General features: G+C 42.3%; 1 protein-coding gene across 1 annotated transcript in view; it reads right to left on the bottom strand.

The window, feature by feature from the left end:
* The window catches only part of slc25a21 (solute carrier family 25 member 21), an 84351-nt gene that overhangs the window by 17831 nt on the left and 52395 nt on the right, over positions 1-14125 (bottom strand). The window contains exon 2 of the mRNA XM_070920594.1: positions 9738-9786. Within this exon, the coding sequence (XP_070776695.1) occupies positions 9738-9786 (49 nt within the window). The remainder of the gene's footprint in view (positions 1-9737; positions 9787-14125) is intronic.

The following is a 14125-nucleotide window of genomic DNA, read 5'->3' as shown; positions in this document are numbered from 1 at the left end:
CTGGCAGATACACTTGGCCTTGGAGTCAGACATGCGGATCGTAAACTCTGCAGACATAAGGAGACCCAAGGAAAACCCTGGGGCTTCTTTAAAACAAACTGCTCGGAGCATCTTCTTCAATCATCAGCGAAAGCTAGTGGAGATACAGTATACTCTGAGGTGATGAGATCCGTGAGTTCATCAAGAGTACCCCTCCTTTCCTTTCCTACCCATATCCAACTTTCTCTGTTTGTGCTTTACAGGCCCAGAGTTGCCCAGGTGAGGGTGAAGGCGAGGGCAAGTTGGTGCTTCTGTGAACGAGACAAGCACTCTGGGGTAAATAATCCTGAAGACCTCGTCCACCTGACCTCCACTGCCTATAAAAGTACAAATAGTAGGCGTCCACAAAGAAGTCAAAAAGGTAAATGAGGCCGGAGTAGCAGACTAGAGCCCCATTCTTTGTATTTTTATGGACATGAGCGCGGTGTTTGAGGGCCTTACAAGGCCGTGTCCGCTCCCAGACCCTGGTGGTAATGGGCTCGAACTGGGGACCAACAGGACGGGCTGTCACCTCAGAGAAGACGAGATGTTGAGGTGAGGCTCATTAATGATGGTGTTAAAAAAAAGGGGGGGTAGGGGGGGTTATTGGGTTGATCAAAAGGCAGAGGCTTGATGGGCTTACTTTTAAAAAGGGGCAGGCCACGCTTTTTAGGAGATCTCTTAAAAATATGCCCTATTAAACGAGGGGTATTCCCACAGCGGCACTCAGACCGTGGCAACTTTGATGACTTGCTCACTTTAAAATTTAGGGTCTAATAAGGCTGATATGAAATCATATTTATTGTTATTCAGACAGATCGACATATAAATTAACATCCTATATAGAGAGGTAATTACCTAATCTACAACAGGTAGTTATCTTATGCCATCTATTATACTGCAATATTTCAAATTGTGCAACTTTCCAAAGTATGAACATTATGATTTATGTGTGTTGCCGAGTATTTGGATTGGTTGCTACAGTGAGAGCCTTGATCTACTCATGCCTTCCCTCTAGGAATGCCAAGTGCTTTGACAAAAAAAAAAAATAGAATATATGATTGAAGAAAAAGAAGAACTGAATCACCAGGGGGAAAGGATAAAAGCTGAGCAATTTCTCATGATAGATCTGAAGTGCATAAGACAATCCAGAAGGCAACATAAAGGGGAAATCTATTTTTTACAGCCAGACAATTAATTTTAATGAGCGGGATCATAAAGATGGTAGAAGTCCATTGCATTGGTACATGAGGTTAAGAGCACTTTTCCGACCTAAATAGTCCAACATGGCAAATGCGGCCAATCGTGACTTTAGCCATCCAGTCATGCTTCAGGGTAAAAGAGTGTAACCAAAAATAAAAGGGTCCCCTTTGGATCCAACGGATGCTTGTTTTGACAACTTATTGTTGTTGACAACAGTGCTGACTCATGGCAAAAAGTGTGTTAGAAGAGTATAAAAAAGGAGTATGACACTTGATGTCTAAGCATTGGTACTGTAGCAGTCAACATGCTTTTAGTTATTTGTTTAAAAGGGATACACTGCCAATTTCTTGATGATATCTAGCTATTGCTCCTACATGGTTTGCACTTATTGTCTGCCAAATAAATGTAATGCAATAATGTTAATTTCAACTGATCCCCATCCTGCACAATAAGATGAAGAAAAAACGAGAAAAGAAACAAATATTGATAGATTGAATCTATGACAAAACTGTTAAAAGGAAAAAGTGTTGGGGAGTGTGGCAGGAGGAGGCCAATAAAGACAAACCATTGGAACGAGGAATAGGAAAATAAAGTCGAGGGGAAGAAGATGCAAGATGGGAGCAGAGGGGAAGTGATAAACCTTTGGCGCTTGTGACACGGCAGGCTGCCAGAGCTTGATCTGGACCAGGCCAGGTTGGGTTTCACCAGCACCGCAAACCTACTGGACCTGGGACAGTCCAGGTTATGGAGCAGGCTGTGGTCTGGATAAGGCAGAAAAAGTTACTCTGGCTGTTAAAGGGGCTACGGCATCCCCCTGTCACTCTGGATCCTTTCTCACACCGATAAAACTGACTCCTCTGATTCCCTACGGTGATGTTGGGACCAGTTTGCTGGTCCAGATGTCTGCTCATATACTGTGACCTCTGTGACCAGAGATCAGGCTGTGTTACCCTGGAAGAGCAGGAAAAGAGCTGCATAAAACAGCACGAGGACATGCTAGGCAGGGCCAGGCCTGGCCAAGACGGAGGCTCAGATGTTTTGAGCATTACAAACTTCTGGTTGACTGACAGATCACTCTATATGTTAGGGTGGGCTGCAGCAAATTTAGAAAGCCACTAATGCTGAAGTGGAGCAAATAGGTGGAAAAAATGAGCAGTCTTACTGACATTTCCAGTAAGTGGTTGCATAACAGAAAGGATTTCTTGGGTGTTTAAACCGGGGTCCCTTAACCTCTGCCAAATGCTGTTAACTGAAATGACGGTGCTAATGTTTGAGCAATAATTTTAATTATAGCATGCATATATAATATATATATAACAGTATAACAGATATAACAGTAAAAGTAACAAAAAACTTCTTTTTCAGGAGTTCTGCGAGTATTCCTCATGAACTTTATAAGAAATACTTTTTCAGCAGACCTGCAAGTACTCCTCAAAGAACTTTTCTCTGACAGGAACCTGAACTAGATTGATTTATAGTTTCAATGTTACAGAATGATGCAAATCCACGGCTGGACGAAACAGAGAAAAACAGAAGCCATGATAGATGACGGCAGGCCAGACAAGCTAGTTCAGGACTACCCGGTGATAGACTGGTCCAAGCCAGCGACAGTAACAGCCACTTTGATGTGAAGAGATGCTGAAGGATTTTGGAGACTCCCATGACAGCAGGTAACCACTGGCTATAACAGTGCACTCCAGACAGAAGACAACTGCCCTGCATGCTTCCAGAGAGAAACCCGAGAGTCACTATTACAGCACTGCATCTTGTCTCAGCCCTGTCTCGAGAGGCGAAGACAGGGAACTCTGCTGTGGGCGCCACCAAGCATCCCACAGATTCTAAAAACAAATGAGGCGGATTTTCCTCGAGGCCTTTATTGTTGCTTTAAAATGGGTAATTTCAGCTCCCTGCTATAGTCTTTATTCTGAATAGACATTTGTAACTTGATCTATTTAGGTGTTTGGTGACACTTATTTAGACTGGAACCATACTGACTGATGAGCTGAACCATCGTCCAACCATTCATGGATAAAGAAGGATCTAAGTGAAAAGCTACTGTTATTTTTCTCTGTCTTCTTTCTCCATTTAGGGTTAGGGTTAGGCTTTCCTTTCATAATTTTTCTGACATATACATCCTTCTCGGACAAATACTACAACTCTGTCCTCAACTGGTATTACTGAGTAAGAACTAAGGATGGCGACTGAAGGCCAGTTCAGACTATAACCACTTTTAGGGGACGCCAACCAGATCCAGTACTCTAGTTATCTAGTTATTTTAAGTGCAGCATGAGTGACATGAAGTATTATGGATCCAGTCAGTGATACAGACATTTGAAAGTAGCAACCACGCAAACGTAGATAAACAAGCTTGAAATGCATCAGCAGTGGACCTCGGACTTTGAGGCAAAGATCGAGGAATTATGGAAGAGATGTAAGGCCTGCTGCAGGGTTCTTATGATTGCATGTGACAAATAAAATTGATTGATTGAAAGTGCATAAGGAAGCAAGCAGAAGGAAACAACTTGCATGCCGTGCGATGGCCACATGCAGCCATTGTTAACGTTTTAACAAAGACATCACATAGGGCTTTTCCTGCTTTCATCCTCTTCAATAGTGGCCTTCTTGTGTGACTTTATCCACAGCACCATTTCGGAGAGCAATGGCTATACCCACAAGGTCGAGAGCGCGACTTGTATGAGTATGTACACATTAATTGGTAATAAGGACCATGATGAAACCCCTAAGTGTCTGCTCAACACTTCAAATACAGATTATCACAACTGTGTGCCTGCAACAAAGGGGAAGACGATTGTGGCTGCCCTTCAAAGCAAGCTCACATGCTTAAATAGTTTTAATGAGGTGTTCCACTGAGCGCAGAGTTGTGTCATTTGAAATTTCCAAGCAACTGCGATGCCTGCATCCACTGCAGCTTGGCAATCTACTGTTCAAGCGGTAGTGCCACAGTGACAACAATTTTGGCCTGGTTTGAAAGTGCCTTTACGAGTGACTCAAAAGTGCAAAAAGCTGCTTGTGAGCGGTTGGAAAAGGGGTGATAAAGGATGTACAGACATGCATGTGTGAGTTTTGAGAGTCAAAAAGGAGAGAGAAAGATGGGGCAGCAGGGGGGCTGCACTGTGGTTGCAGCACAGTCAGGGTCTAGTGAAATCAAAGCACACAATGCCTCCACTCTGTAATTAGTGTACTGGAATGTGAACCCCTTCACTGATAATGATTACAGGTGCTCCAGTACGACATGCACATCTGCTCTTTATGTGTACCTCTATCTATAGCTGATTTAGTAATTCATTTGTGACTGCTATGTCCATCTCTAACATCTGTGAGAAACTGCAGCAACATCTGTCACAACATTAAAAGTAATGGGTCAAGGTTTTTAAAGTTTAGTTTTCCGGCATTTTGCTTTTATTAGATAGTTGACAAAGAAATGACGTTGCCGTTACATTATATGCATCATATGTGGGGACCACCAGGATGCCCCATTTTTAGATCCCAAATTGCTAAATTTGACATTGACATGAATCTGAGCATGGCATAATCTTGTATGATATTTTCAACCATTTCAAACTGAATTTCTTTGATTAAAAACATTCAACAGACGAAGGCGGTTCAGAGAGATGTCCCTGATTTTTGGCTGCTTGATGGTGATGGGCACTTGTCATTGTTATTTAACTCTTTTTGGACTTGTTGGTGGGGTCTTTTGGGAGAAGTGAAGTAATACGTAATATATGCTCAAACATATTTATAAGACTGGAACACCTTCTTTGATTGTGGAGTTGTATTTTGATCATTATCGGGAGGGGGGGGGGGGGGGGTTAATTGAAGTTTTGAATCCCGTCAAATACGCTACTCATGAAAAGACTTGCTCTCTACCTTTTGCACTGGACTCTTGCTCGTGCACTGAAGCGATGGACAGACTGAGCTCAGATGATCCTGCACGCACGTGGCATGTGTTTGGCTTTACACTGTGAGTAAAGTCTTGCCCTGCAGTCTCACAGCGCCGGGGGGATTAGGAGCCGACTTGACGACCGCTGACCTGCGTGCTCCTTTACAAGGCAAGATCAGCTATCAGGCCGCTGCTGCTTTGTGCCCTGCTGTTTGAGGGTTGTGTCAGGGATTCCTCCATAAGTGCACTGGGGTTCACCAAGCTGTTGGGGGTGAACGGGGGTGGAGGTGGAGGTGGGGGTGAAGCCTTTGGGCCATCCTCAGTGCTGTCACGCGTTTCACAAAAAGACTGGACGTCATCTGTCAAAGCCCTCATCAAAGATCACTTTCAAGCCCCCCAAGTGGGACACACTTTCATGCGTGCTGTGACCAAATGAAGGTAGTGTTGCCATGGATACTGCCGCGAGCAAGGGCCAGTACCAGGTTTTTCTAATCAGGCTTGAAACGGGCTACTGGCAGGCTTAGTGGTTTGCAATGACTCTGACAGCCATGACATACAATACAATTTACAGAATTTCATAATTCAATACAAATTTTCTGAAACACATGTACAACAGGGATTTAAAACAAAACATTACATAATCGCTCAACAAGCTACAAATTCAGAAGGAATGATGGAAGTTTAAACAAGGCATTCAACATGATGATGTTGATGATGTTGTTACATAATATGGCTTATGTTAACAAAAGTAGTGGCTGATTCGACAACAGGCTGACTGAGATGGTTGATTAAAAACTAAAACCACAGAAGACCGAATGTAGAAACAGTAGAAACAGTTCATGTTCAGTGGGAGGAGTTAAACAAGCTAGATGAAGAGTGGTTATCTGAGAGAGAGAGAAAAAAAAGAATCAGAATGGGAAAACATGAAAGACAAGAACAGCGAGAAAGAAAGTGAGTGCAGAGGGAGAACAGAGGCAGAGAGGGAGTGGCTCAGTCAAGAGTTACTGCACAAAATACATCTTTGAGGCTCATTATGGCAGACACATCAGATCATGTACACACCGTAGAAACTGCAGGAAGTTCCCGATGACAGGAGGAGATCCTCAGGGAGACTCAAACACGAGGAAGGCGTGGCTTCACTCTTTGGACGGAAGTAAAAGGGGTGATGGGAAGCGTGAGTATGCCTGCGCATGCATGTGTAAAAGGGTGGAGCTCCATGTAACAGGATCTCGACATGAAGGGAAATGCAGGCTCAGTGCAACCCTCTAATGAGAGGGAGAACCTGATCAGAGTCAGATGGGGTGCCCCGAGCGCACAGCCCCCTGCAGAAAGTGCCGCCCGACACCCTTTGTTACCTCCAAGTGAGCTGAGACCAGCCCATGAACCATGTAACTAGGTGGTTTCCAGGTTAATGAAAAGCTGTAACTCCGGTCCCACTGTCTCTCTCTGCCCTCCCTCCCCACACCGCATCACACCCTCCATCTTCACCCCCACATTCCTGCCCCTGCCCATGGAGGAGGGGGGGGGGGGTCAGGGTCAGGAGCAATTAACGGTTTACTTTGTGTGAAGTATGCTACATTTACATTTTGGGCTGATTATTATCCAGTGACTCACAATGAGAAAAATGTTTCAATTTCTGGATTCACTTTAAATTTTGGATTGCGTGTATTGAAAACAACAAAGAACAAGAAACAGTCACAATTGCAGATGTGAATGTGTAATAAATAGTTGTCCTGAACTTTAAATAGTTCATTAAAACTAATCACGGCACACAAGTCTTTTCCAGGATAACGATTTCAGCTATTTTGCCTTCATGCAACCTGATGTGCTTGTAGTGACACTCAAAGTCTGGTCTGCATCTCTCAATGAAAAAAAACAAAACTTTAGAACTTAAATAATTAGAATGAAGATTTTCTGCTTTTCTCTCATTCATAAAATTGTAAATGGAATACCTTTTATTATTTTGGACAAAACAAGCACTTAAGATGGGCATATTTCACTATTTCCTGATATTTTATCCAGCAAATGATTAATTCATAATGAAATTATTAATTGCAGTCCTACTAAGTGGTACTGTACTCTGATAAAAAAGGCCAATTCACACTACAACTGATGCTATTAATAGCCATTTGTCTAGTGAAACTCTTAAGCAAGACACTAAACATCTACCAGCTATATGCATTCATGTGCTTATCTCAAAATGGCAGACATAAATGTATACACATTCAACTCTTTCACAACGATGAAAGAGGTTGTAAGTTATACTGATGGAAGGTGGGCTCTGCAGGAGTCCCTCAGATGTAAGATAGATGTACTTGTTAGCAAAGGTGAGTAACAGGGGTCATGGCTTGACTGGTCAGCGAGCAACGCAACGGGGAGTAAAAGTGCAACAACAAAGGCAAAAAGACATACTGAATCATCTGACAAGACTTTCACTTTTACGTCCCATATCTAAAGAAAAGTCCCGTGTGGTCTAGTCAAATACTTGCTATCATTACCCAAAAGCATTTTCCAGTCAGTATTTTTATAGATATCTTGAGCGAGTAATTTTGTCATAATGGACTTTCTTACTCTGCTTTAAAATATCTCATAAGCAGTCCAGATTTTGTGCAATCAATCATGTTGGATGTTATGTGTCACCTTTTTTTCAAATGCCTGGAACACAGCTATCCATTTATCTGCCAAAGCAGTCGTCTTGGAGGATGAATAAGTATTTGTTTAAAGCAAAAATCTGCCAAATGCTCCTTTTTGATTCATAACAGCAGTGTTTGGCTACTGGTGCAGTGTTTCTACACCAAACTGCTGCAGCTAATCCTAAATCTGCAATCCACTGCCCTCTCCTCCTCCTCCCCCTCAGAGAAAGAGAAGAAGGATAAACCCTCATTTGGAAAATAGGTAAACATCAGCTCCCAGGCAGGTACACATTTAGTCAAGTTTACCTTGCAAAAAAAAAGAAAGGAAAAGGGAGAAAGAAAGAAAAAAAATCCCTTTGATTCTGAGTTGGTGGAAAAAAGTAAATTTACTCCAGTTGCCGTTCAATTTGGACCGGTGGACATTAAAGCAGGAGCCGGTGCCTAATAAGAGCCATGCCTGAGCGAGAGAGAGAGACAGAGAGAGGGAGAGGGAGAGAGAGAGAGACCCAGTGGAGGTGTGTCTGTGTCTGACTCTCGGCTCCAAGGTTTCCTGCTAATAGATTTCAGCTCCCTCAGTGTCCCAATTAGCTGGTATGTATGCTTGGTTTATGAATTCATGTGTGGATGTTAAGTGTGTGAACATGCATGTACAGTATGCATGCATATTTATACGTGTACGGGACGTTTCGGTGTGCATGTCTGGCAACCTCCTGTTGTTCAGACACTCTTGACATTCTGTAAAGCTCCCAATTAAAAAAAGAAAGACTCTTCCGTTCCTTGTATTTTGTTTTAAAAAAAAAACTAAAAAAAACTGAGTATACACTGAGCCAAGACCAAAAGGAATGAATTTACACTAACCCATTATGAGCAACAGAATGGCTATCAACATAAACACATGGCGACACAAACAGAGAAAACAAACAGATAAACCTGTCCAGTTTTAGAGCAGCTTTTACCGCTTTTTAAGGAAGAGCATTACAAAGAAAATAGTGAGTGCACTTTTAACCCTGACCCCGTGTGAGGACGGACAGGCAGAGCTCAAGACTTACCTGTAATAAACCCCCACAGCTTCTACATGTGAGCATAAATCACACTGTGTGCCTTCAAAGTATCAAATATCAACTAATACAACACCGCTCAGTCCCGGCTTTTATCCCTGCATTTCCTTCTCTGTGTTCTGGTGGTGGCACAGCCTTCAAAGTGCACCCATCTCACTTTTTTTTTTTTTAAAGGCACACCAAGCAATTTATTTACCAAGAAACTGCTGCCGTAAATGACAGAAAAAGCAAAGTACAATTTACTGACAAGTATGGGGCAGGGGGGCCAGGAACGAAGCCAGAGGTCTTGGCTAGGCCTGTGAAAGACTATAAAGCTTTAGTAGTAGCCCACGACCTGTTTATGGCTGGCTGAGACACTGTGGTGTGAGGCTCCTGATCACTCAACAGCTCAAGACTGCTGCCGCTCTTGCATAGCACACAAACAGGAGATGGTAACGGAAAACAAGCTATTAAAATGCAGCCAGTGCATTTAGTGGCATCTATTTTATCCTGCAAGTCCTTTTCTTTCACAAGAACCGCGAGCTGTAACAAAAAAGAAAGGAAAAAAAAAAGTCTGATCCTTTTTTCTTGAATTAAGTAATAAGGTAAAAAATTTGAGTCATTTGCAAACATAAAAACATCTAAAGTTAACATTGTGTGGGGAATGAACGGGTAAATGATGCATTTCATTTTCCACAAAAAGTCTAAGGCTCTTGGCATTGGTGCCCACTTGTGTGGAGAACGAGTGCAGAGCTGGCCAGGCCCGCTGAGCTGGGAAAAAAGACCTGGTATGCTCGGAACTTCACTACACAGACCCAAATACCCACCAAGAGGATTCAAGGCAGATGTGGACTAAATATGTCTTTCTTGTAAGTAGCTTATATGTTAAAATTGGTAAAATTACCCAAAATATGAGTTAATGTTAAAGCTGAATGGGTGGCTTACCTTGTCTTCACCACATCGAGGGGATGCATCAAACAGATCTCTACCAGACCTGAAAGGTAGAAACATTAAGGATAAGTCACTTTAATAACCATGGACATTTAGGTGAAAGCTGGTTGTTATGTTCTCAGTTTTCAGAACAATTCTAAGAGATTTTTATGTCTATTAATATCAGATATTGTGAACGAACTAGTGCTAATACAATTAGTTCATTAAAGTATAGACAGTCGAAGTGAAACCGGAAGTTCTATTTCAGAAGTAGGAAAACCGTTTTCAAAACTCCACTGACATTTGTAACCACACTTAAAACCAAAAATTCAGCCTTGGAACAAAGCCTTACTCAACAGTATGTTGTAGTTTCACTCCATGAATTTAGATAAGGGCAAAAAAAAACTAAATGAACACCACTTCCCATAAGCCACACAACATCATGCGTTAAACGTCATGGTGCAACAGAAGAGACAAATCCATGGACGAGTCGACGGGTTGGTGAGTTTAGACATGATTGTAATGAGTGGTCTTCTCCCTCTCCACTGCAAACCTTCCGCTTACCACAATCACTGCTCCCTATCACAGTAACTGGATCAATGTAATCACAGCGATGCACACCAGGAGTGTCCTATTCAGTAATGAGACAAAGCAAAACAGAAGTTACATGGATATAACTCTGGTTCTATAAAACATACGTAGCCCACCATTGCTCTTAATCAAAAGAATAAAACCTACACTGTACGTATCTGTGGCGACTTAACTCCGGCTTAAGCCGGTTGACACAAAATTGTTAATAGAGTAATTGTTTAAGTCATCTCTCAAGCAAAAATGCTCGCTGGCTCCAGCTTATAAAATGTGAAGATTTGCTGCTTTTCTCTGGTTTTGTTATATCACTGTAAAGTGAATATCTTTGGTCCGATAAAAACAAGCAATATGGAAATGTTTTTCAGGCAATAAACAACATAAACAATTAATATTTGCCAGACCAATCAATAATGAAAGTAATCATGAGTCTAGAAATGTCCTGTCCAGTCTTTGTAACATGATTTTTTCTTCTTCTTTTTTACAGTATGCACATCACACTATACATATCTGTTAAAGCCCTGGAGGATCAGATAGCAACGTAAACTTGTTGATTTATGTCAAGTGTGGCAGTTCACCTTCAAATAATCTGATAAAGTCGCCTGACTGCAAAAGTCAGTGAATGAAGTTCGTTCATGTGATTTCTTCCTTTCATTTTAAAGCAGTTCTTAAAGTACAAGTGTTGTCCAAGTGCACTTCTTGTTGCCACCAAATGGTTTTGACAGACAGCCAACGGCAGCGCCTGCCAACCCTCCACGAGAACCTTATCATCACTCACCCAATTTAAATGCCAACTACCTCAGTAATTCTTGGTGTTTCGAGCCTTGTGCCATCTTTGCAAGAACATGGGTCTGAATGAGTGATCCAATGAGACTTCTTTCCAAAATTCCTGCGAGTGACTATAATTGTCGGCATTTTGAAGGGCTGAAGCCACCAACCATATCATCCATGCAAACCCAGCACATCAACAATATGCCAGCAGCTGGAGAATCAATGCAGCCGGGCGATCAGTGAGGGACTCTGAGGTTTCACACACACGCTAACTATGTGCATCTGTGTTGAAAAGCCACTGCTTTGGCACGGAGGCCTTCTGACTCAATCAGGGTTTTTTTTTTAACTTGCAATTCTCACTGCATCCCTTTACTGGTGCTCTGAGCGCTTCCCTTGCAGATTCCACTGTGTGTGTACACAGCTGCTGTGCAATATGGACTCTTTCTAATTTGCTCAATTAAACATATTGTCTATAAAAGAATGTGTCTTCTGGGGTTTTTCCAGGGAAGTAATTATCAAGTGAAATACCACAGAAATTACTTTGTCTACAGTTGTATCTTAATGTACGAATAGGAGGAACCAAGAACTACTGAACCGAGCTACCGGCGGGCAAGACTCAAACAAAACTCCATCAGTCACAGCTCAGTTGACCTGAATATGGTTGTAAATGATACTACGTTGAAAAGGTTAATACAGGACTGCTTTGGACGCATCATTTCTTTCAGCAGGTAATCAGATTACATGATGAAACCAAACCCGCCTGCCTGCCTGCTTGATCAGCCTGTGCAAACACGAAGATGCTGGGAAGTGACCGAACAAGCTCCAACAGGTGATGTAGTGGTGGGAGAGCAAAGTCTGGGGGGGGGGACTTCTGCAATCTCATCCAAACAGTACACTTGAGAAGCAAAAACTCCCCAAAATGCTCCTGCAAACTTGTGTGTGATACACGTTAAAATAAAGCCTTATTCACTTCATAGAAGAAAGATAAAGTTCTAGTAGAACTAAGATAACTTATTGGCAAAGAGCAATTTGTGAACATTTAAAAAGTTAGTAACTATTTGCAGGTTCTTTTTTTATCTTTCTACTACCAGTCGAAATTACTTTTTCGAAGACCCGCAACATTTTTAAGGGTAGGGTACATGTCTCTCACATTTGTAAGTCTGGAAAATAATACAGATAATACCACTGTAGAAACACAGAGGGGTAAGAGCGGAAACAGCAGCAGCCGTAGAAAACATTAAAGAAATGTATAGACTCATCCCACATTATCATGTTGGAAGTCATGTGTGTGCATTTCCATCATCAACAAACTATATACAAAAAGACATGAAATAATGTTTTCATTAATAACCAAAAGGAGTTCAATGCTACTGGCTACTTGTACCTGGAAGTGACCACTGCAGCTGTGCACATCTGGATACTTCACTTAAAATGATTCACACTAGATTTTGGGCCTCATCGTAAACCTCAGATTACAGGAACTCTAAAGGATACAGGTTACCAAATGCTTCATTAACTCAGAAAGGTAACAGTAGTTAACACTCTTACTAATTAACAGGCCTGCCCCACTGTGCAATTCAGATACAGTGATTAGTTCAGTGTGTTCAGTTCAGTTCTCGGGCCGTCAGCATTCTGTGTCTACGTGCACTACGGACCAGTGTCTTTACATGCAAGGTTAATGTCAGTTAGCTATGTATGTGGTACCTCAAAGATGGCAGTTGCAGAAGGATTAAGTGATGACAAGCGTGAATGCAAAACTAGGTTGTGTTTATTTGAGCATCCGTCTAACGCCCTTGCAGACAAGACACCTAAGAACAGCTGATGGCAGATGAGACGACAGGCTGTAGGGGAGAGAAAGTGTGAGACTGTAATCCTAAACTGACCGCTGTATGACATGTAGCACAGTTCCTGTTTAAACAGTTTAAATTGGTTTATTTCTATCTACGTTGCCAAGTAGGAGGTTCGTACCTAACTGACTATTGATACTACATGAATCATTCACCCTCAGACAGTCTTAGATATTGTACAATTGTACTGTGTAATGGCTAATGCAACCTATAAGTAGTTTTGTGATGAAGTGTAGTAAATTTGTGGAGTGTTTCCACTTCATTTAGTGACTTCCTTCATGTCCCAGAATGCCTTTTGACAACTTCCAGTCACAAAGGTGTCTGTGTATTGTAGATGTAAAGGTGAAAAGAGCAACAGCGAACAGAAAAAAGTGAAAGCCAAGAGAGAACACATGTTGTTGTGTGCCCTGTCAATGAAATTACTAAAAAAGCTGCAGAAGAGGGCGTTGCATTTATATAACTGATGACAGATCCGCAAGATGCAACCTGTCACTGCAAAACATTTTGATCTATTGAGGCTATTTTAAGGGAGCTGATCTTTTTCTGCACCAGTTCTGCAGGAAATGTTTGACCTACTAAGTAGTATCATCATTTATTCTGATTCAGCTCTGGCACGTCATGGAAAGGTCTCTGCATCAAGGCCTAAAGACACCAAATATGCAATTTCCTTGACACCACTGAGAGGCAGCTTCTCCCTCCAATGTGCCCCAGTGCATCATGCTCTTCTACCCCAGCTGTCAGCACATACTACTGTTTAATCATAGAGCACGGCAGTAGTGAACCCACACACTCTCGGGAGCACTTCACACCCCTCTGTAGCCTCTGATGCATAGTCACTGAGCATGGTGAGGGCAAACCAAGGAGATGATGCTACCCAGTTGCTTAGCTCAGCCTTCCCTTCTCTGGCTCCAACTCCTCCTGCAGGCACCCACCTCCTCCAGCTGCGAGGAGAGTAATATTGCACTGACCTGCCATCTGGTTGACGTTTATGGCTTTGCTATGCATCAGTGAGTGACATATTGGGAGATTCCATTGTTTGAAGGTTTTTTTTTGTTTCTGAACCACAATGGTAGTGACAGGGCTTGTCATCCAGCGCCTTGCGGACACACACACACACACACACACACACACACACACACACACTCAGTTAGGCACAAGTGCTAATGGCAAAGGAGTGTCTGGAGCACAGCCATTTAGACA

This window comes from Enoplosus armatus, chromosome 15 (genome assembly GCF_043641665.1).
Source record: "Enoplosus armatus isolate fEnoArm2 chromosome 15, fEnoArm2.hap1, whole genome shotgun sequence".
NCBI classification, from domain to species: Eukaryota; Metazoa; Chordata; class Actinopteri; order Centrarchiformes; family Enoplosidae; genus Enoplosus; species Enoplosus armatus.
Note: the sequence above shows the minus strand (reverse complement) of the source record. Positions and strands in the feature narration are given on the sequence as shown.